The 24,216-nt window shown below is 38.0% G+C and overlaps 1 protein-coding gene and 1 long non-coding RNA gene across 9 annotated transcripts in view; one reads left to right on the top strand and one right to left on the bottom strand.

Moving 5' to 3' along the window:
- Positions 1-525: 525 nt before the first annotated feature.
- LOC111263012 (uncharacterized) lies at positions 526-16,339 on the top strand. Its single transcript, XR_002681977.2, has 3 exons — positions 526-836; positions 11,708-11,874; positions 16,031-16,339. It is a non-coding gene; the product is annotated as an uncharacterized LOC111263012 (long non-coding RNA).
- Positions 10,294-24,216, bottom strand: part of LOC111263010 (uncharacterized) — a 39,321-nt gene continuing 25,398 nt past the window's right edge. For 5 of the 8 annotated variants that reach the window (XM_086969415.1, XM_022837710.2, XM_022837709.2 and 2 more), the window contains 7 exons: positions 21,913-22,001; positions 20,838-20,909; positions 18,499-18,597; positions 16,383-16,500; positions 14,082-14,154; positions 11,728-11,866; positions 10,294-10,682 (listed from right to left, as the gene is read on the bottom strand). In XM_086969415.1, the coding sequence (XP_086825541.1) occupies positions 10,473-10,682; positions 11,728-11,866; positions 14,082-14,154; positions 16,383-16,500; positions 18,499-18,597; positions 20,838-20,909; positions 21,913-22,001 (800 nt within the window). In that variant the 3' untranslated portion in view covers positions 10,294-10,472. Of the gene's footprint in view, positions 10,683-11,727; positions 11,867-14,081; positions 14,155-14,587; positions 14,821-15,708; positions 15,833-16,382; positions 16,501-18,498; positions 18,598-20,837; positions 20,910-21,912; positions 22,002-24,216 lie in introns of those variants that run through there. The other 3 variants (XM_022837714.2, XR_002681976.2, XM_086969416.1) reach the window with 3 other exon arrangements.

Raw genomic sequence — 24,216 nt, 5'->3', positions numbered from 1 at the left:
AAAAATGCGAGGTTGTACGCGGACGTCAGCAAGAACAGCTCCGTGGAGACTTCCGTAAGAAAAATAATTTCGTAGAAGTAACGAGTAGAAAAAATATTCTTCACCATATATATACATAATTTTTCAATGACTTTTGAATGATTCAAGTTGAGGATTGAAGGTACAATGGCGGTGAGTAGTAGTTATACCGAATCGATATCGCCGAAAATACCATAGAGGCTGAAAATATAATGACTAGCGATTATGGGCCCTATTACCGTAATACACTAGTAGTAGATTATTTATTTACTTAATCGTTATACCTAGCCATGGCTAGCAGCTTGACTGTATTCACGCAGCAATTGCGTGTTTTTTGTGACTGCTCCCTTCACAGTCAACGATAAACATCTTAGCCGTTTAGCTTCTTTGCTAAAGCGTCCCAGACCGGCCACCGTCGTAAGTCTCCCAACACCCTCGGCGCTGTTGGACTTGCCCACCGCCGTAGTACGCTCCTGGCATTTCCCTCTCATTAAGTTTTCACAATCTATATCCGACAGACAAGGTTTATGGCTTGTGTTAAACAAGTTCTGTTGGTATATAGCCGTTTGCTACTTCTACGACATTCGTCTAGTTTTTGCCTTGTCTAGTCCCTTGTTTCAACGCAGACGTATACCACGACCTGACGTCTCCACTGGTACTAATGACTGTAGCAAAAGTAGCCTGCCCCTGTTGACAGCTTGGTTTATACAATCGGCCCGTCTCTGTCGTTGATTCCAACCAGTGGCTATTAGATTCGAGGTCTCGTCTCCCGTGCTCTACAAAAGAGCAGGAATCAACACTTCCACATCGTTAATCAGGTATGGGCTTCGTCGCTGTCAATAAATTGTGAAAGATAAGGTTGTCCATCAGCAATTGATAACATATCTGTCAGCGACCAACTGCGTCCGATATCCATACTTATTTTCCTTTTCGTTATAATTTATGTATTAGGTCGAAATGTCGCTTTCTCGACCAACAAAGGGCACAGATGTTTTATCTAGATTTTAGCAGCTGATTAATTTATTGTCGTTAAACTTTCTCAACCAATTTATTTAATAAATAGGTAGGTCTGGAGGTGAAGACTTTGCTTAGCCAGTCCAGTCTTCGAGGTTCGCCGTTCGCCTCTTAGGAATTTTATTTACCAGTCAACGGAAAACAAGGTCTCAAAAATATGGTGCGTGTACAAGAACCTCTACTTAAAAGCTCTTGTAGGGGCTTATGCGGTTTGGTAATGTCGTAAACAAGGAATATTCTGCCTCCTCGTTCATTCAATACAACTAGGCCATATGCAGATTTTTTTTGATCGTCTTGTACTGCTTAGGCATTTTTCAATGTATAAGAGAGCCTTCCAGTGGTTCCAGAAGATGTAGATCTGGCTTAGCCATTCTTCCTCACTGCATTATATCGACGTAAATGCGCCGCTACTCATCACGATTCTGAGTAAAGGCTTGCTATTGTGGGTACATAATGCCCAGTGTCGGAGGAGAAGTTGTGGTCGGGTGATGGTTGGAGGTGCCGATCGACTGAGGTGCAATTAGAATCAAGTGTTATTTTTGTTTTTCTGCTCATTCCACGGGGCACTGAGGTTTTTTGTGAAAAGACTTTTGGATCTATAGATCCAAAAGTCTTTTTTCAGTAGTCATAAGACTGCAGTTTACGGGATGTTTGCTGGCATTGTCTCTAAAAGTGCATTTCCAGGTTCCAAGATAATTAGTATAATTATCATAATATAATATATACATTATATATTATATATATTATATACATAATAAATAATATAGTAAATAATAATTCATATAATAATAAAAACAATAATAACAATCGTATATAATTATTATATATGTATACATAATATAGTAAATAATAATAATAACGATCGTGATGATCGAAGTATAAGCTAACCGCTGTACACAACAAAAATATTCCGGTCCGCCTCAGCTCTCTCTCCAGAGTCACAGCAAGTTAAGGCACAGTGAACTCCGGTGGACACACTGCTAATAATTTGGGTACATTAGCCCAGAAGTTAGTCCCCGAAAACTTGCCATTAATGTTACCAATTACGACACTTCGACTGTTTTAACTGTTTGGATAACTTAAATTTCTGAGAGACCTTCTGCTAGTGATATAATTGGGGCGAATGAAGCGAAGGAGCTTTTTCAGGGTAGAAAAATTGACAAAGGGTTATAATTGATGACCAAACTCGGCAATTCCTTATCTTCAGTAAACCCCGCTGATCTATCTGCACCAGAAACGCAAAGATGCTATGAGGTGTTAAAGAAAGTGTACGTGAGCTTATCTTGGGTTTGCATTAAGGTTAAAAAAAAAACTCACCAACAAAAGCTCACGAAGCCCGACCATCTATTTCAATGCGTTAACCTCCCCAAAGTGCGGAGACGCTGTCATGTAAGGTGCATGAAGACCTATGCACGGACATTCGCTTTTGAGATGAAACTATTCGGCCTAACGCCGCCCATGTTGTTTCAACGTCGATGAAGTACAAGGATTTACTCAATCATAGTACTGACTTGTGACCAAGCTTGTGCTTGCCAGGACAGCGTTTTATTGAGTCAAATATCAAGCCATTTGAAGGCTTACTTTATACGTTGCAAGTTCTTTGTGAGGAGTGATCTTTAGTGTGATTCGTTTTTTGAAAACGAGAAGGGAATACCGTACCGTGTATTATGCCCTTAGATAAGACCAAAACCCAAGTGGTGTTAACGCTGCAGACTTCTTTGAATCCGCGTCAATTTATGAGTGATATTAATAGCTTTATAATGGACGGGAAGGCAATTCCTGGTGATTTCGGCTAACACAATGAACGAATGCCGAATCACTCAAGAATTTTGAAAAGCAGTCATTTTTTGAAAAAGTCATATTAGATTATTTAATAAAGATTTGCAGACAGTTATAACAAGGATTATGGTGAATAACCTAAATTCCGGATAAATGAAGATCGGCCGAAAGAAAACAGACTTTAACATATCATTTCGGAAAACGACACGCGGCTATGAGGATGTGACGTGAACCCAGACCAAAATAGTTACAAGATCCAGATTAAAAACCAAGTTTTTTTCGTTTTATTTGTATTACCAATTATTATCATTCATTTGTGGCTAGTGTATTATCTAGTGTAATATTATATTATTATTGTATAAAAAAGTATTACCAAGAGACACCATAAAAGTTAAGTAATGGTAACTCTGAGAGAAGAGTACGTACATTTTTCAGCATGATAGTCCACAAGTTTGTATCGACAATGGATTTTTTCTACAGAAGGACCAGCTGCTTATGTTACCTCATCCCCCCCCCCCGCCCATACCGGCCGAAAGACTGAAACGCCCCTATGGTTTAAGTTTTACGATCAATATCGTCGTTACGCATTTCATCAGACGGTTGGTTAACTCTCAGCACGAAACGAAGCCTTTCCATACCGGGTTCGAACTTAGGCCACTCAAGATTAAATTTAAATCTCTAGCCCCGAAAAGCTTTCCTAAAGGTCAAAAAAATACTTAGAAAAAGAAAGGTTTTAAAATAATACAGGAAATCTACGGGAAAACAGAAAATCAGATCGACTGTTTGGCTTGAAAGAGCTAAAGAGCTGAATTTTTAATACCAGTTATATCTAGTAGTATGTGATAGTCCTGTTCCTCTTTAGTAATAATTAAGCGCAATTATACCACGAGGAACTTCCTGAAAAATTCATCCTACAGGGATGATTTCGAAATCATGTCTAGTCTTGTATGAAGTAGTAGCCTTGCTCCCAATCCCAACCATCAGGCTAGAAGATATAGTGCCATAATCTTCTGGGACTGGGTTCAGAGCCGAGCACAGATGGGCTTCGTGCTGAGAGCCATCCGTCTGACAATGCCTAACGGCGATACCGGACGTAAAACATCAAACGTAGAAAGGTTTTAATGTTACGAGGGTAAGCGTAACACAAACAACTTTTTTGTCTGCAGAAAAAAATTAATGCAGGTAATAGTAGAAAGAACCATTATTGATTCTTTCTATGACATTGCCCTACTAATATTCTACTTACGTGGATCATATGCAATTGGCCCATGTGAATTTATTATTTAAGGTTTAACCTGGTATAATACTTTTTTTTAACGTCCTGTAACGACTTACTTCAAATCTAAAAACGACATCCGACCGCTTACATCAGACTTAGTCGTTGAGTTTGACGCGTACTAAATCAGAAAAGCTATGACAGGTTTCATTGTTTCCTTGTTGAAACAAAATAGACTGCGCAGACTGACATAGATGTTTCCTTCCTGTTCTAACATTATCTGATATCTGTCGTTCGTGTTCCTTGGGCAACTCACAGGATTGTTTATGGAGTGATTCAGAATAAACGCTTAGATACACTATATAGACAAAAAAATAGTACTCTCTCTAAAAAGTCCTTTGTTATTTATATGTGGATCACCTTCACAGACACCGGACCTCACATCTAGGTATTTCCCATAGCAATGCGGGATATAAGCTAGCACTCTCTAACTGCAGCAGTATAAATTATATTTGCACGCTCATTTATCTCTAGGTTTGTTTAGTATTTGTTTTGAGATTCCTCTGAATAAAATACTGATCCTTTAAATTTGGTAATGTTTGTATTTATTTATTATTGTTATTTAGCGAGCTCAGGTACCATAGTATAAGGTAATTATTACACTACGAAGATCTTTACTCAACTAAAGTTTATTAAATTTATTATTATTTGTAAAAATCTGAGATCGAAGGTAACATAAACTAGGTTATCTTCGATCTTATAGATTTTTATTCAGTTGTCTTTCAATCACAGCTAATCAGTCAGGTAAAACAGTAATGCTGTACAATCAATGGTTTGGCATTATGAAACTCATGTTAAAAGAAGACAACTAAAAGAGGACAATCTCGACTGTCCGAAGTTGAGATTACTTTTCAGATTAGATGGTAAACAATAGTTATGGTGGCCCGATTTCATAAATCTGGAAACACTAGCATAGTTTACTACAGGATATGACAGAACTTAGCCTTTGAATATTGTCCTATCGGAAAACACTCGCATCCTTAGGTTCAATAAGTTCCCCAATCGTTGATTTTCTTACGTCGAACATAGAGGAAAACAAAGTGCAATGAGTGAGCAACTTACCTAAAGTACTCAGTATCGCTGCAGTGTGTTTTCTTAGAAGATAGAGGAGTCTTTTGTCACTCCCTCGGCACGAACAAAGTTATACACCTGTTCCACAGCGTACAACAGGCACGTAGAAGACTTAATGACATCGACGACTATAGCGACTGCAAGCCTTTGTATTTTGCGAAGACGTGATCGATACTGATAAATGTTACAATATTCTACCGCGAAATGTCAACATAAACGCGCCAAAATAGCTTTAGGGCACACAATGTGTCAAATACGCAGACGGAAGTGGCTAAATCGTTCTACCTTAAGACACTTAGACAAGCGCAGAGACCGAAATAGGCATTACCTGTAGTATTTGTACAGAGCCAGTCGGATGAGTTAGTGTAGACTGCGCCGTCTAGGTGGAGTCCACGTGGATCTTTTCCAGCCACCTTAAACTCAACGACGCTATTTCTTAGAACATCTCACAGCCCAGTAATGCTTGTTAGTTAGTCTACATTTCTAGAGAAATGGTTTCTTTATCAGAAGCTAATGATTTAGAACCGGTGGGCTGTTTAACGATCATCTGAAAGAGGCCATGTTGCTTGTCTCGTGCCTACCAAGGCCATTTTCCCAGAACTTCGAATTAAGACCACTACCCATCTATGTTTTTCAAGCTGGTCTAGATAGACTCGACAAGAACACTCTATCTAATTGTCGCCTGGATAATCCACTGCGTTTTTATACAGAAATGCTTTTGTGCCCAGCAGACAAGCTAAACCAATTGTTACGATAATGCCCCACGTTTTCACAGCGTAGAATTCATTACTTATTATTAACGAGGTATGTCTATGAAGGCCTATGCATCGTTATTGGTTTAGTTGTGAGCATCAATATTCAGTTTATACAATTATTAGCTTGTAGATATTTCGAATGATTCGGGTAGCCCAGTATATGAGTGATTGTTAGTGCGGATGCAATATACTAGCCGCATGAAAAACAACTACAACAAACTTGGAATATAATAATCAACTCGTTTTAGTGCCGACGTTTGGAGGCCTCACACGATCCATTTTATATGTCTATTGTATCCAAAGTGAAAACTCCGTTCGCAATGAACTCGAGGCTCTTCTTACTTTGCATGAAGACACATTTCAGCAACAATTAACGTTCTTCTGATAGTCCGCAAACAGCTAACGGTGCGCGTCCTGTTAATTTAACAGCTATTTGCATATTTAAAAAAACCCGCGCCTGACTCCAACAGTTTTATGACCGAAGTTCACCTGTGTAGATTCAGCTTCGTCTTACCGAATCTTACCTATTGCTTATAATAACAGCATATTTTGAAAAATATGTAAAGCTTTACATCATTCTACAAAGACATTACGCAAACTTCTTAATTCGCTTTTGAACATTAGCCCTGTCCTCTTCCTGTTGCCCTCTGATAAACCCCATTGCCACAAATATGAAAATAATAACGTTATAAAGTAATACTTGCCGAGCTGATGGGAACTTCATATTCAATCCGACCTCTATATTATTTGCATCCAGCATCACTACTTTAATTGCGATTAAGTTTATTATCGCAAAGCGGAACAAAAACGGAGAAGCCCTATTCCGCTTCATTGTTACCGGAGGTGTATTTCTGTTATCTTACGTTCATTGCATTAATACGAACTTCGGTCCAATAAGTGACATTTTTCTCCTTCTTTGATTCCAAACCTTCTCTGTGTTGATTCTTTATGAATCCGCAAATTGTAGCGTACCAAATGAACACTTTCCAGACGCTCGAGGCGGCAATGTCATTCCATCTGAGCGAAGAACCAAATGGGCTCTCGACCGCGTACGATAAGGGCTGACTGTAGAGTTTTGAAGGCAACGTTGTTAGGACTATCCAACACGAAGATTACTCGCTAAGTTTACTAAGTTGCGCGCAACGCTTACAAGCTTAGTGTTGAAGCTGTTCGCGAGGCGGGTTTGTAGTTTCCTATCGAAACTATTCATCATCAAATCTCGGCAAGCCATAGAGTTGTAGTACAGAGTAGAGCCATTGAGAGAGACATAGTAAGTACAACACATAGTACGAAAGGCCTAGCGTGCAAAGGCTAACGCTAAGAAAAAAGCAGCTTTAGATGCACGTCCAAGGACTTTCGCCGTGAGCACCACACAGTGGTCTTGTTTTCGACGTAGGCAGTGCTTTTCCAAAGATTCTTCCTAAATGGTGCCCTCAACAGCTTTAACTATTGTGAGATGAAAATTTTGATAGTCCTTCTTGGTCTAACAAATATCATCCCTTTCAAAATGAATTCTCTCCATTACAGCAAGGTTCTATTTTTCAGTGCCCTTTAAAAATCGTGGACCTCTCAGGTCCTGCAGTATCAAATCCAAGGAGTCCTCCAGGATACTGCTGTCCCAGTACCATAATTTGAACTCTGCAGTTAAACTACTAAGTAGATAGTTCGCTGCGATGTAAAAGAGTGTTAAGCCATACAACTCTTCTTGTTGAATGGCGCACTTAGAGTAACACACCATTGAGTTCAGCAGAGTTTGACAGGGCTTCGATGTATAAAAGATATTTTTAAAATATCTTTACATATACTTTATACATATATATTTTTATATATATCATATATAAAATATATATGTGTATATATATATAACGCCTGCTCAAACTGCTTTGGATTACTACATCCCCTTTGACAGAATTGAGAACATTTTCAAATCTAGTTTAAATCTTGTTACTAGCCAGATAAGCTTCAACAAAGGCCCTCTTGAAATATGGCGTGGTTTCGTGGTTTCTCTACGAGACCACAAGATAAAGAATTTCCATATTGTGCTGATAAGGAGAGTTAGGTAACGAAATCTTAATGGTTTCTTCGTGGCTGATCAGTTTGATAACTGGTTAAATATTGGTTTTTGAATGGTTGCTGATTTGCTCGAATAGAATTTATGAAACTGATAGAGAAATCAGCCATTCGTTGCCAAAGTTTTTCTCTTACGGGGGCCTGTGGTCCATTAAAAGCAATGGCTAATTTAGCCTTCATTTGTACAGTTAACGGTATAGATTCAAATGCAAGGACAATTCACCTAGTCAGGCCATTCAGGCTTGTCGGATCGCTTTGATACTTCCCTCCGCTCGAGCTGTCGAAGACACTCCTAGATGTGAACTATCATTTACACTGGACCAATTTGCTTTGACTCGGTCTTACGTATTGAAATGTCCGTAATCCTTTGCATTATATGTTGTTGTGGTAAAACGCGTCTACGAATGCGATTTGGTCTATCACCGTGAAAAATTCCACTGTGAAGACAAAGAGCCAAATTGTCATCAAAATGCCGGTTTCACTCACGGCACTAGTAGGTTCACTCTCAAAATAGGTCCACAATCCACACCATTTTTTCGCTTTCTTAACGGTGCCCAGGATTCAATTTCTTTTACGGAACTTGTTTTTTTACAAGTGACAACAAAATTGACACTTCCAAAAATTAAGCAATCGATTTATATAAAGGAAAACTAAAAGACACATAAATTGCTAAAAAGATTCCAATCTATTTTCTACCGTTAGTTAATCCAGGATACTTTTTTTCGGGTCTACAAGAAAAGTGATCATTTTATTCCCGGTCTTCTGTATTACAATAATTTTTGAATTACTTAGTCTACTCAAATCTGCACGCTCTTACCAAATAGGTAATCTCATAAGGCACATATGTTTCAATCAAATGAGATATAAATAAAACAAAATTTTCAAATAGTTGGTCCTTTTGATGTTCTAAATACGTAAGGATTACTTAAGTCTATTGTTTATTAAAAAATAATTTGAGTATTATGTCACAGATCATTCAACTTATCTTACCATTATCCAAAAAGGGTAAGTACTAGGAATAAAAGATAAACATCATTTTTTACTGTCGTGAATTCATAGCGATGTGAGTCACCGTTTCTGATTGTTGATGGTGTTTAACGGAAGAAAAAAACGGTGTGCTAAGCACCACGTTCTTATATGTGATAGGGACTTAATATATTTCATTATATGACATTTTGTCCACTCAGCGTAATACCTATCGATTGAATTATATTTAAACGTGCCAACGATACCTGGTACTATCAGAGCTTCTTGTATTTTAGAACTTCGGTAGAAGTAATTAAATCCTTTAGAAAATTAGCACAATCCTTGATGAATATAAAAAAAAAATTTACAATCTCTGACCATCTTTTCGGTGCCGAAATACTCGTCATGGATTTCCCCATTAACGGGACCATCAAGTCTTTTCAGTTTAGGGTGCTTTGTACAAAATCAAGATCTGACAGAAAATAGACGAAGGTTTGACGTTCAGTATCGACATTGACATTAAACATTGCCTCAGACAACTGATTTCTCAATATTAATACAAATGGGTCTGCGCTCAGTTTCGAGCCTTAACCACATTTGTATACCTCTCATTTCTTCATGGACAAACATGTTACGATTACCCTATCGACAGACAATAATCGTAAGTAGTAATGCGACATTTGGGATTGGTCCGTTTCGGTAAAATAGACTTCTCTTTTATAATAATCACGATAATAAAAATCAAACCCTCTAGAAATTATACGTGAGAAGCATATTTAAAAGCTTTAACGTTTATTATTAAAGAAAGATTTAGCTAATTGGTAAAACCAATTAGCTCCTGTTGGCTCCAGGTTGTTTGCAATAATATTGGGTAGCCTCTATAATAACATTGCAAAGGTCGGGAGTAGCGCATGTACTGTTTTCAAGACGCCAGGCGCTCGCAACTAAAAACTTATGTTCAAACAATAGCGTACAAAGGCAAGTACTTTAATAAACGGTAGTAACAAAAAAAAAACGGTAAAACGTTCTGAATGTTAACGATACTATGAACTCATTGATCTTACATGCCAACTTCAAGGGTAAGCCCACCCTTTATAACTTCCACTATGAATTTGTTATGTAGCGAAAAAAAAAACAGTTCTTGGAATTTTTCTTAACTAACCTTGCTACAAATGGGATCAGCCTGTGGATCACCATGATAACGTAGTGTGTCTGCAAGCTTAACTTAAAAACACGCGTTGATCTAAATTCGAATATGAGATCATACACATCTCGTTTCCTATTGAAAGCCAGCCGTCTAAAGGTAATGGCTCGGATGCATAACAGGAAAAAAGAAACAATCTATGCGCTGAAACTCACCCAAAATCTTGAATTTATACGAATCATAAAAAAAAAAAACAAATTGATATATACGACCAATTTTCGGAGGTAGATTTAGTTTGATCAAAGATTTTGATATATATATATATATATATACCTGCTGATGCCAAAGAAATCGTCAACCCATAGAGTATTAATGTCAATTAGCGAGAGGCCCTGTTCATGGATGTGACATTACCAGGGCTAGGAGTTATTTTGGACCTATTGCCAGAACTACCCTTAACACAATGCTTCTTTATAAAGTCTTTGCCTTTTTTCAAAAGGTTCTCCTCTAAAACAATATAGATGGAGTACAGTGAAATACCAAGCCACATGCCAATGTATCCACCAATATATCCAAAGGCTTCGATTGCCTGCAATTAAGAAAGAAAATATGAGTATAAAGGTATCGTAAGAAGTCACATTCATAATCATTTTTGAGTTTGATTCTAAGCTCTGTGCCGGACTTCACTTTAGAATTAAAATATTTTTAAAATACCACACTGAACTATTTCGAAACTTAATAGTTTATTCCACACTTCAACAGCAGTCCAACAGCCCTGCTCTTTCAAAAAAAAGGCTCGCCATGAAAACCTTTTCAATGATTAGGTGCAATTTTATCGTTTTTTAAGGTGAACTTTTCGGCTTAATATGATTTCTTCTAGCATTGTCTCGTTTATCTCATGAAATATTTTTCACACACAAAGATAAACCTGTACACTTCAGGCATTCTTGTCTTTTCGACCCTTGCAAACAGTCCACTGCATTATTGCATCATGTTTTGGTGATCCACATGAGTAGGTTTTAAGATATATTTAGTATGCTTGACTTTTCTTCGAATGGCTAAAATTATATGGAAACAATGATTTTAATATAGGCTACAATTCATGCGCGCTATCTATAAATGGAGTTTGAACTTGGAACGACCACAGGCAGAAATATCCGGAAAAAGACTTCAGCGGAGAATGACACCTTTTCTCGGGGCCGCAGATAACGCGACAAGAGTTTTGGGTTCACATGTATTGGAATTAGCACGTCTGATGAAACGGGAAATTCAGAAATGGCCACAGCTAATTGGTTCGCAGGCATCACTCCTATGCAATACTATCAAATGAAGTCGCGGGCTGGTAGAAAGTGAAGCTTAAATGATAAGGTGCGTTAGTCTCGGCAGAACCAAGTCCAGCCGTAGGAGTTGAGTTCGGCTGGACTACACTGAGTGTGTCTATGTATAATTCAGTTCTGTGTGCACCACTGCATTAATGTCGCCTTACAAAAATTCAAAAAAAAAAACGGCTTGCACTTACGTAATTATAAACGTAGGCAGGACTCATTTAATCGCTCATGTTTGTGCGGTGTGGATGCTTTATACTTATATGTTACATTATTGTTTGTTGAAAAGAAACTCAGCGACGTACGAACCGTGATAGTATGGGAGTATTCATAAACGGTCTGCAAATCGGATCCAAATGAGATGGTCACGGAAAAAGACGAATATCCTTCGGGGGTTTTAGTTTCATCTTCATGTAGGCCGACCAACTTTACGTCATACGTTAACTCGCTGTAACGGTAAGAGAGCGAACAAGCCTTTACGATTAAAAATTAACGCGGAAATTATTAAATCGTATCTTATGGTTTTAGTTTCTAAATATCCAGCTTGAAGTGTTTATATGTCTGTTGTAAATAGAGCTACACGTATTCACAGCGACGTCTTTCATTGTCTTATTTATTTAATTCAGTCTATTTTTAGTTTTTTCAGTTACCTGCTTCAATCACAGCCTCAACTTAAAATCTAAATATGTCACGGATACTAACCAAAAATTATTTTTTTCCAAATCCACGAACGACCCGTTTATTCGAAGTCACGACTAAACCTATATTGGTGCCTATAAAAAAAAAAAAATCCAACAGATTGGATTTCCAAATTCAAAAAATAACGCAAAAGGGAGCGAAAAAAACCAAACAAAAATATTTCTTTAGGGCTTACTTGGCCGACAACTGATACCCGCTGTTCAAGACCAATCGCTAATTTCTCCAAAAGAAATGGGATTTTTTCTCATTTTTCCTTATACTTTAACGAATTTTTGTACTGTATATCTAGAGGTGCCGTTGCCGAAGGTATGTTTATTTAAGATTAAATGGACAGTTTTCAACACATTGTTCATTCTGATAACACCTTCAATCTGGACCTAAGCTACCCACTAGTATGCGTTTAAATAGTAAGTGTATCAACTAGGAGAAGATGTGTTTTTGAGCCGTTTTGATGAGTTTTAAAACTGTTTAAATCTCAATCTTATTGAAGATATTGAAGTTTGCGTAATAAAAAGAATGATCAGTAACCGAATAACGTTGACCTTCAATTTAGAGCAAAAAGAGAAGTTCTTAACCTTCGTAAGGGGTTTATGCAGCACGAAAAAAACAGCTGGTCTCGGCTGAATAGCACTGCTTTTTGCCGTGATGAGCGTTCCGCAAAAATTGATTTTTTTTTTTTTTGCGTTATGAATAGCGGGATAAGTGTATACCCGCTTCGACAAACAGCTCGCCAACGTTCGTCTAAATCCGAGTATATTCCTATCGTCATATTAGTGGATACTATGCGACCCAACCTGGAACCCCGTTACATTACTTCGGTTATCCCGTTGTAGCTATCCGGCCACAAGAATAAAATTTAGAACAAAATTTAATTAATTTCTTTCACTTTGTTGCATATTCTGTTCTGTTGATTGACTAAGCTGTGTTTTTTTTTAAACCTATACGTCCCACTAATTTCATTCCAATTCACCCGTTAACGTACTGCATGTACTCTATTTCTTAAAGAAACAAACTGAGCGTGAATAGCCAATAAGAAATTAAACGTATTTTACTTTATTTATACTTATAAAGGCCACCTTTAGCTGTATACGCAAAGCTAGTGTCAGATCATACCTTACGCAGACCTGGTACCATACCATTGCTGTTCGTGCTCAATCACTAGGACCATGTTCTACATCTGTTTCATTTTCCTATTGCAGCTAATCTGTTTGAGCTTATTTTATAGAGTTTAAAAACCCAAGCAAACCTCTCCCACATACAAGCTCTAAACAAATTCCTAACGGCTGCCAATAAAATTTTTTAAAAAACAAGCAACTTACCGAAGGTGACATCACACTCTAAGCGAGAAACTAACTCTTCCGGAAAAGGGTCATGCGTATAAGTAGTATCCGGTCGAAATATATGTTAAAGAGGTTCATATTTCGTTGCAAATTAACCAAATTAATATCCCATTTGGAAAAAAATATTTTAATAAAAAAGAATTAACGCAACTTTGCAGTTTATATTTCGGAAATTTTTACCCATTTCGCCAAAGAATCGCCATTTTGCCGCTAAATGAAGAGAATAAAACGTCTAAAATGTCCTGTTAAATCCAATCGCATGTATATATTGCAAAAACTGCAGTAGAATACATTTCGTTTGTGGGACAACGCCGTTCCTAAATTCGGACTGTTAGCCATGCCTGCATATGACCATAACCTTGTGTCTAAACAAGATTACATATACACAATACATATATGTCCTATTTTTGTCGTTATGCTTGTAAGTAGAATCACGGCAGTACTTTGTGTGATGCCATAAAACAATATAGGCTGCTTATAGCAATGTGCAAATGGTGAACCCACAAACCCGGTAGGAGCAGCCGATATGCTTGAATGAACATACACAGTTTTACAGAATTAATAAGCAAAAAAACATTTATCCGACCTAAATGATTGAAGTCAAGGATGTTCAAATGGACTCACTGGCAGGGCTGGCCGCATTGCGATTTGCAGGGTCCAACGGCATCTATTTTTACCATTTGGATAGAACATGGTCCTGTAATATACAGATTGTATAATATAAGATACATATTTATATGCCAATATGAATCAATAAAGAAAAAATTACTTTCGAAAGGGTCCTCAGCTAGCACTCACTTTCAGCCCACTCGAGTTACACAGATAACGCCAAAACGCTCCTATTAATAGAGGAAACATTACAAAGAACCTTGAAAGGTACTGTCCATCACTCGGTGTAAATGATAATATCCTCCTAGGAAAAAGTGTTCTTTCTATTTAACAGTCTTTTTTTTTTTTCACTATTCAGCCTAGTGTTGATACGCCTTATCTCTGGAAAGTTTCCTGATCATAAACTGGTAGTCGGATGCGTATCCTTTATCAAAAGCCCCCACTTCACTTTTTGTTAGCTGATCAATATTCTGCCTAATTGCTCTTCACTTCATGTAGCACGACATATGCAGAGTCAGTACCTCTCGTCACCGGCAAAACGTATGATCCACAAGGTGCGTCCTTTACTAGCGCTTTCTTTAGCAAAAACTTCGTAAATGTTCTATCTTGTAGAGGTCTAGTTGAGCCTCTCGCAGCCAATGATGGTTTTCGACGTCATCTGACGCAAGCTGTCAAGAGCGCCTTAGATAAGTTCCAGGATAATCACGGTAGGCGTAGTGCTTGAGTTAAAAGCCGTGATTGATTTTTACAGTACCTATGAGTTCAAGTTATTGCGAGAAGCGGTTTGGAAAAAATTAAGATAAAAGTTCATAGCCATAACCTCTTATATTTCGAAGTTACAACTAAGTGCGGGGCCTAATTCAAGCGTCAACTAATTATATGCTGTTGCTGATGACAATAAGTACAGTAGAATATTCCAGCAAAAACCATGTATGTACATAGGACTTGCAAAAATCTTGCTAAAATAGAGTTGCATACTTTAAGTAAACTGTGAAACTTTGATATAAGAAAAAGTAACAGCGCTACATTGAAGCTTGAAGAGCTGGTCTGGCATATTTAGTACTCTACATATATTGGTTGCACGAAGAACGATGAAAAGATGCTAACGACAGAGGCAAAACGATGTGCAAGCCGAAGTTACGCCTTTTAATAGCCCGGTCACTACTGAAGTTAAACCGCAATAATCATCTTGACGCGCAAGACTTCCGTTATCCAATATGGCCGTTGTATATTTAAAACGACGGTACGATCTTAAGGTTAACCAAATATTTGAAATCACTATGCTGGTAATAACTTCAAAGCACAAATAAAAGTTTAGATAACGATCATCATCAGAACGCGTCAATGTTTTAGATTGTCACAGAGGTTAAGTTGAAATATTTCATGTGTTCGATTAACGAGCGCTTGCCAGCTGGTAAGCATCGCAATATCTATAAACATAAAGGCCTGTTCCCAAATACTTTTTATTTCTAAATTTATCTTTCTGTTTTAAGTTTAGTGTAACGAAGCTAAATTTTATACGGCCTACCTATCGACGATGAATGCAACCCATTGCTTAGAAAAATTATATCTATTTTTAGAACATATTTGTAGAGCAATTACGTGTAATACATCAAATGGTTCGTAGAACATTCACACCCACGTCATTATGCTCCTAGGGGGATCATAGTTCTTGGGTAGCTGTTCCCTGTCCTGCTCACTCTCTATACCAAAGAGCGACGATGTCCTTTTAGGCTTAACAGTAGTTCCACGCTTGGACCTCCCCACTACGGATTATTCAAAGAAAGAGCATGACGTTTGTATGTATTCCTTTATGGCAAATATGTTCTAAAAATTGTTTTTTTATAGCTAGGTGCTGATGTGCATTCATAATCAATCAGTAAGAAATTTAAAATCATGTTAACCAAAATTTAGAAAAGAGCTAATTTAGAAAACCACATAAAAATGTCCTTTTGTGCCCATAGGTGCTACATTGGCCGTCTGCTACCCAAATACTTGTTCTTGATGATCGAATATATGCGAACATTTAACTACAGCTCAGAGCGAAGATTTTGTGAATCAAGTTCCTTTTGAGCCGTGTTTACAACACCATAGCCCTGAATGAGAAATTCTCCGGAAATTCATATTTTTGCATACAGCTATTACCGGACAACGTTATTACATTATATTACAACCGGACAATTACTTTCGTATTACAGAGAATGTCAATCAACCGTAAATAAAGCTAGCCCAGTGATCAATTAAAATGGTCAATAGAAAAAATCTGTTTTGTGACAACTTCGATCAAAAATTAGAATTATTTATCTCGTTCTTAACCTCGTTGCCTTTTGTTGCACATTCGGTCCGGGTAGGCGTACTCAGCGAATTCGTAATCCGGCCGAACACATCCACACGTTTTCAACTCACGAGCCATAACGCATTCCTGGACGCAAATCTATATATTTAAAACGCAGTATAATAGATATTTTGTTAGATTTTTTAGGTCTACCAGGGAATAATACCTAAATGTTGACCTTGCCTTGCATACTTCGATTTTTAAAGGCAGTATTTAAGCGGATCATGTTCCCACAACGACGTTAGTTACTTAACAACTAGATAATAAAGGAACGTCTTTACCGCTAGGTGGTCCAATATCAAAAATGAAACAGTAACGCGAATTTTTCACGAACTTAGCTTTTTTTTTTTATTATTTACAATCGAACTGTGCAATATTTCCATCTACGACCTACGCTTATTTTGCTACTGTACAAGTCCGCAGTACAATGGCCTAGCAGAGACTTGAAAGGCAAATTAGACACTGTGTTGAGCTGTGAGCAATTATCCTATTAAGGAGTTATCAGGATTTTTGGGAAAAAAAAATTGTAATTTATGAAAGTAGTGTCTGATTAGTCTGGTGGAAAGCTCTTGCGTCTTCGCGGTGGCTAACGGTATTGCATAGTAGGCATGGTTTATATCTGTTTAGTAATTTTGCTTTTCTAATAAAAAAAACCCTGTTTATGATAACGTCGAAGTGTTCAAATGGAGAAACCAAACACAAACCATTATTTACTACAGTTGCTTTGTAAGAGTATATCACCGGTCTGGTTCTATCAATACACAAACATAGCCGCCTGTGAGTGCCATCGAAGATCAATTTTTCACCACATTCGCAATTTGATGCATAACTAGGCAAATGTAAAGAAGCAAGCGTCTTTACGTCTCCGTTTGTCATATCCCTTCGAATTATACAGCACTTGCCTACTAGTAAAATCGGGATAAACCATTTTAACACGCGTAGATCCGTGCACTTTGAGGTAAGTTTGTTATACTCAATCGTCACAGAACATCTTCCAGGAGGCTCATTTTCGAGTTTGAAATGTTTTTCCTCGGACCCTTGAAGCCAACAACTCACCGTCGTTTTAGTGGCAGCTTTCTCACTAGGTACAAGGCTGATAACTACAAACTGTCCGCCGCGATAGTTTGAATAGAATTCATATTCGAAAATTACTCAGATTTTTTGCCCCACCGCAAATCGATTGCTACAAACCCGAGTGGTAATAGCCGAGTGAAGGGTCTTAGATTCCAAAAAGTACCCCAAAAACAACAAAATGTTGTTACAAAACAGCTGCACGAAGATTAGCGTTAATTAACATAACATAACATAATTACTGCAAACAGCCTTATGGAATAGGTGAAGTTTTTAATCGCTACATGCATTTTTGACTGAACACATATTAATCAGAACTTGCTGCTCATGTAGCAATATTCGTTTGTTCCTTTTTTCCCTGATTTTTCACAAGCGGCCGTCCTCAATTTTACTAGCACGTACTGACTGCGTTGACTCACAACGATTTTGAAGATTGCCCCTATAATCTAGATAACTTTTGCCGTTTGCCCACAAGATAAACATCTCTAATAAATTTATCAATGTTTTCGTGAATTAGCATGACGTTTAACGAAAAAAATCCTGAAAACATGTTTACACATCTTTTTATTGGGGTTAGAAGACGATGCATCAACGATACACATTGTTCGAGCTAGCGGTAATGTTCTAATATAAGTTATTTCATTTCTTAAGCATTTACGCTTTCGATACGACGAGTTACTCTAACTACGTGCACTTATACGACATACGCTGCACGATACATACATAAACAAACAAATAATAACTAACAAAATCGCATTTCATTATAGAAATTCGATTATTTTCTAGCCAATAAATGAAGAAGCGGCTATTTGCTCTACAAAATACTAGTGAGACCGAATCATGTCTTCTACATGGTTGCAAGATTCACGTTTATATCACTTGATCCGCTAATTAAACATTTTCGATATGAAAAATGAGATACAAGGAAGGAAAATTAATTTGCGGAACGTAAACGTGTGTCCTGCTGAACAATATATGGGAAAGTTTCAATTTTTTTGTTACTCATAATTACTTAGCTAATCTTACCTCATAGTTTTTGAATCCGTGAAACTGGCTAAAGTAACCCATGCTTATATAGTCCATACACCTTGATGCGACCGGGGGAGGTAGCCGTTCAAAGGATTTCTGTTTCCAATTAAGACATGATTTTAGATTAAGTCATACGCCTATAATGTGTTACTAAGTAATCATCATAGATATAGTACACATATGTATAATATATTAAATTCCCGGACCCGCATACTTGTTCGGTATAATATCCGTATGAACTGTATTGAGATTTATGTCGTACAAATGATGCTGTTACGGTAATAGTGATTATAACATAAGAATAATTACAGGAGCAATAATAAGCGACGCCATAAAATCGGTCGAGAAGAATAGCTGCGTGGTCATTAGAGACATTGTTATGTCAACACTAGTGACGACTATCATCGCATAACTTTTTCTTCTGCTGACTTATCGGTACTGAAATCTTCCCGTTCTCATAAATCAGATGAAAAACTTCCTGGGTCATCGGTGGGGCCCGGAATAGCGCATCCACATACTGAACATCGGAGACCGCCGATGGGCTATCGAGGGCCCAAATTCCCAAAGACGCTGGAAACAATAGGCCGTTTTGCTTATAAGCTTTGTGGAGGTCAATGATTAATTCTGGATGCCATGTCTTCGTTGAGACACGGAAGCTTTTGTGTTCTAAGGGAAACCGTATATAGTCAACTGCTTTCAGTAAAGACAAACTCCCTTCCTCTAGGAGCAGATTTTTTTTGTTTTTTAGGAGTTTCCTTCGTGTATTTGTGAAAACTCAACTCCAATTCAAAATATTTTTATTATATTTCCTCCAATCCTAAGTATCTGTGGTTAATAGAAAGAGCTGCCTAAGATTCGAAAAGCTTAAAAGGTAGAAATTATCCTATCCTTCAACTCTTCGAAGGCGGCCTGTTACTCAGCCTTTAACATGAACATAATATCTCTTGCAATGAGTTGCCTTAACGATTATAGCGCGATGCCGACGGGTTAGTAACTTTTTCAAAGTCCTTCTGTCCCTAAAATAACATCGTCTCATCACTAAGTGAAGGTCAGCTTATCAAGTCTATTAAGATAATACAGCAAGACTCTTAAACCCTGACAAATCCTTTCACATGATTCTAATAGACGAAAATCTTTCTAACTCTCCCCCGTCTTGCTCAACCCCTGATAGCATCTAATATTTTTTATGGATAGGAACTTCTTGCCAAACAATACGCTGAACGCTTCCGCTGGCAGCGGATCACCCGCGCCAGTTACATTCAAGCTCCAAACAGCCTGAAATTAACTATTTTTGACCTCCAAAACTTTTACTGTTACTTCGCTCATTTGATTTTTGAACCGCAGCTAACTAACCTCGGAGCGCAAAATAAAGTAATGAGAACGAAGTCAAAGAACCCCTTTTATTCACTTTACCTTTTATGGTGCACCATTGTGCTGTATATCCTAATACGTCGGCAACTTTTTTTCAAAAAGCTAACTATAACTTTTGTCCTGCCCGCCTGCATAGTTCCAAAACGTTTTACGGTTTTCGAAAAATCGCACACTGGTGCAAGGCGATCTCCGCTGGCCGTCTAGAAGCGCCAAATCGTTTCTCTAACATCTTTTTGATTTCCATCTCGAGCTGTAGACATCAACTTGTTACAATGATAATGCAAGTCAACCTGTAGATCTGAAGGAATCGCTTTCTCCATTGCAAGGAAAACTAACTCACAGTAAGACCTCTAACGACCCATCCACGTTACTTCAGTGAATCGGCATGGTCATAAATTAATTTCCATAATCTCAGTAGACCTTTACGTAAACGTAACGTTAACCACCAAGAAACTTTTTCTTTACTCCATATATATAATTACAGGACGCTTCGCTCAAACTCGGATTTTTTTTGATACGTTTCTTGCAGCTTTACAAAAGCAACTATCTGGCACTTATACTTCCGAATGGAAGCTTATTCTAAAGAGGATGCGAACAAGTTTATAGGTAGGAGAAAACCGTAGTTCATCGTCGGTATATAAATGAAAATCTGCTATTATTTAATATGTTTGTGCACAATAAACCCCATCCAAAAAGAAAAAAGCTTCTTAAATTACTCTAAGTCGATGATATATTGCGCCGTAGTCAAGTATACGGCTACAAACGAAGCAGACTCCATTGCAGCGTAACAAAAACCCCACGACATACGAAAGGTATCTCGGGGTTAATCGACGGCGTCCGAAAATATATTTCTAATAATTTTTCTGTTTTGATAAAGTCATTAATTACGAAATTTTATACGAATTTAACTATCAAATTACCGATACTTCACAAAGACGTCACACGTCGTTGAAGTGAGCCCGTACCTGTTCGATGGAGATGGCATAGTGAAGACCCTGGCGCAGGTAAATTGGAGAAAGTCTTTCAGGAGGACACACCTGTTTTATTAGGAAGCATTCCAAAAATATGTTTTATTATGAATAATCCACATTTTCGGGTAATAAGTCTTATTATTAATAGAGAATAGAGAAATTAATAGAAAACAATTATCGCATTTTTTACAGTTTTAATTGAAGATGTAATGTTTCTTCTTTCTAATGTAGTGACTAAGATTTTGTCCTAGATTTTTGGAGAATAACTTGTTTATTAATTTAAAAAAATGGCGAATCGAAGAAAAACTCCTTCTCCCAAAGAAGCAAAATGATCTAAAAAATGTTTATTATACAAATTAAAATTACTTCTAGTGGTCGTAAGGCTTAGTAGAAGAAACATTCCAATAAGGCCATTCTTTTTTTCCAATTGTTAAACGCCATTTAAAGGTTATATAAACAAACATCATCCATGATACTATGTGATTGCCTTTGATACCCGGGAAAGACTGCTAATAACCATTTTAATTCAGCTTAACAGTTGACACAAACACACACGAACACTCAATAAAATAAGACGGTTATAAATTTACCACTATTGTTCACTTTTAAAATGGCATTATTTAAAAACTTAAAAAAAATTTATTGGAACTGGAAAAAAGATCTTCGTAATCCCTTCTCACTTAGTACTATCTAGCTATTGATGAGGCGAGTACATATTTAGATACAATTTTGGGCCCTTGTTATGGGCTTAATGACCTGTTCCTTGACCGTCCTTATACTCGAACTTATAAACTGAGATTTGAGCTCGTGAGAACTCATGAGAGTTTATGAAGCTCCCGTCTACTATTTTGGACCTAGTTCCTAAACCCTCTTCCAGTGCAAAATTTCTCAGCCGCTGTAAATAGCTGATATTTTTAAAAATATACCCCACTATTTATCGTTGAAATAGTATATATAATAAACTAAAGCAATAGTGGTTCTTGTGAGTTGTGTAAATATGGGGAATCACAACTAGCCTGAAGCTGGCGTAAAACTGTTGTCAAAAAAAAACAGCTTAAAATTTTATCACCTCTTTCTGATGAACAATGATAGGATACTTGTTGACTGCTGAAAACCTCGCAGTTGCGTTGGTGTCCCACATTGAACGCAAATGAAGCTCTGTATAAAACATAATAAAAATGTAAGTTAATTAAATATATATATATATATGCCAATAAAGTAACATGTATGTCCATAATCGGATTAAAAAAATGTATATAGGATGAGATAGCAGAAGGCAAAAGACTGGGTGATCATGGTTTTTAGGAGTGGTTACTCTAAGTAGGTAAAGGAAATTACGTTTCTGGGGACGGACTAGTAATGGCCCCAGGACATGCGGCAGGTACAATACCTGCGTGATTCTTTTTCGGTGTGGTACAAGCTTTGCATGTTTTTCTATCTAACATCAAGAATACAGTAAGGTCTATCATTTCTGCGAACTCCTCGGAGAGGTGAACGCCACTTCGAACCGCACCTTGATGCAGGGTGTTCGGCGGCATACGCCAAAAAGGTAACGAAGGTAATTGGCCTTAACCAATGGCCCGGCCGCATTCGTCTTGTAAATTGATAAGCCCTCCTAGTATTACTGCTGTAGACAACTGGAGCTTAAGTTAACTGTTCGACTTTTTCTGACCTAATACATTGGGACTAATGTTCCCTCGGAGTTTAAGATGAAGCTGTAGAATGCTGAATTAGTATGGACCGCACTGAATATCGACGTTGAGAGTAAGTGCCGTGTGCTGGACGCGGTTCCTACTAATTTTTTGAAGCACACGTGCGTCTTCGTTCCTCGGGTACGAAACGCTAAGCGGGCTGTTGGGTTCATTGATGTCCAGTAGTAGCTTCCGACCATCGTGGAGGGAGTCCGTTGAAGGTCGGTTGAAAATAGGTGACTTTACTGTCGTTGCCAAGATGGCACACAGCATTATTTTCGGACAACTCTTTCTAAGGGATTTGTTTTAACTGAAAAAAAAATTTGGTATGCCCTTTAAGTCGAAATAAGTTGCGGCATCTGTCAAGGAACAAACGTGTCTGGATGAATGAATAAACATAGAGGAGATCAAAGAGGAGTGATGAGCCGGTGCCCCAAAAGCTTGTAGACGTGCCGGCACGACCTTACGCAAGAGTGCGTCTGGTTTTTATGAAACCGCTGTGCGTCCCGGAAGACGCTTCCTTGTTAGTTCTTCTTGAAGTTCGTGAAAACTATTGCACTTATTTTGTTCCTTCCTGTTCGACACATAGAGGTTATGCAAGAGGCTCGTCGTTTGTCTATTAGAATCGTTTGGGTTGGTTTCTAGCCATAGAATTGCTTTAACGCCATAGACGCCGTCGTCACGGACAACGCGAGATACTTCCGGGGTCGGCAAGTCGAGCAGTACTTGGTGCGCTCCAACATTCGTCATCTGAGAACTGCTACAGGTCATCTGCAAGCAAATATGCTGGCGGAATGAATGGACGATCCACAGAGTTACGCAGCAGCTGTGTGCGCAATTGCTGAGACGTCCAGCTCCTCCGTTTTTGCGATGCTGCCAATAACTGCTTTTATGCTGAAGACTGCGGTAAGCGAAAATCTAACCGCATTTGTATGGGTTCAAAGCCGTTTTGCCCAATGAGCCTCAAGTTGCAGTACACCCAATTTCTCCGTCTCTGAACTTTGGAAGGCGGCTCATGCCCTCAGCTTCTCCGCTGAAGACAGGTCTCTAAAATACGTGCGTATCCATTATGCGAGGCACGGCAGCGGCGTGTCACGACTAATTTAACAGAAATCTGGAAGGACTGGACGCAGGGTAAAAGTGTAGATTATATAAATAATCTTTAGTCCGCTCATTGGTAGCCACAAGCGGTCGGGCCAGAAAGAGGGAAAATAATGGAAAGCCCGGATTATAGAGAAAGTAGAGTAATGGAAAGCCTGCACTGTGGAGAAATTTAAGATCCTTTGTAAGATACCATCGGTCACAAGTCCGAAGGTCTTGTAAAGTTCCCAAAGCGGTGGCTTCAATAAACAATGTTGAAAGTACATCCAATCTTGGTTAAGTTAAAAAAACTAAGTTACGATTATTAGGTTGGAGGGAGATGCGACAAGTTTATACGAAATAGATTTAAGTGTAGCACCGTCAAGCAATGCGTAAATTTTGATATAACAAGATTTTTGCATCGAAACTCTGAAAAACGTCTACCGACTGTTAGTATTAAATTAGAAATATGTTCGTTACAAGCCGCAATTTTTACTTCCAGGTCATCACAAGTAATAGTAGTTTTTTCATTTGAATGTCTATCAAACGGACACGTTACTAGTGCAAACCACAGAGACATAATTATATGGTTACCAGTGCAG

Source organism: Varroa jacobsoni, unplaced genomic scaffold (assembly GCF_002532875.2).
Source record: "Varroa jacobsoni isolate VJ856 unplaced genomic scaffold, vjacob_1.0 scaffold_724, whole genome shotgun sequence".
Lineage (NCBI taxonomy): Eukaryota > Metazoa > Arthropoda > Arachnida > Mesostigmata > Varroidae > Varroa > Varroa jacobsoni.
Note: the sequence above shows the minus strand (reverse complement) of the source record. Positions and strands in the feature narration are given on the sequence as shown.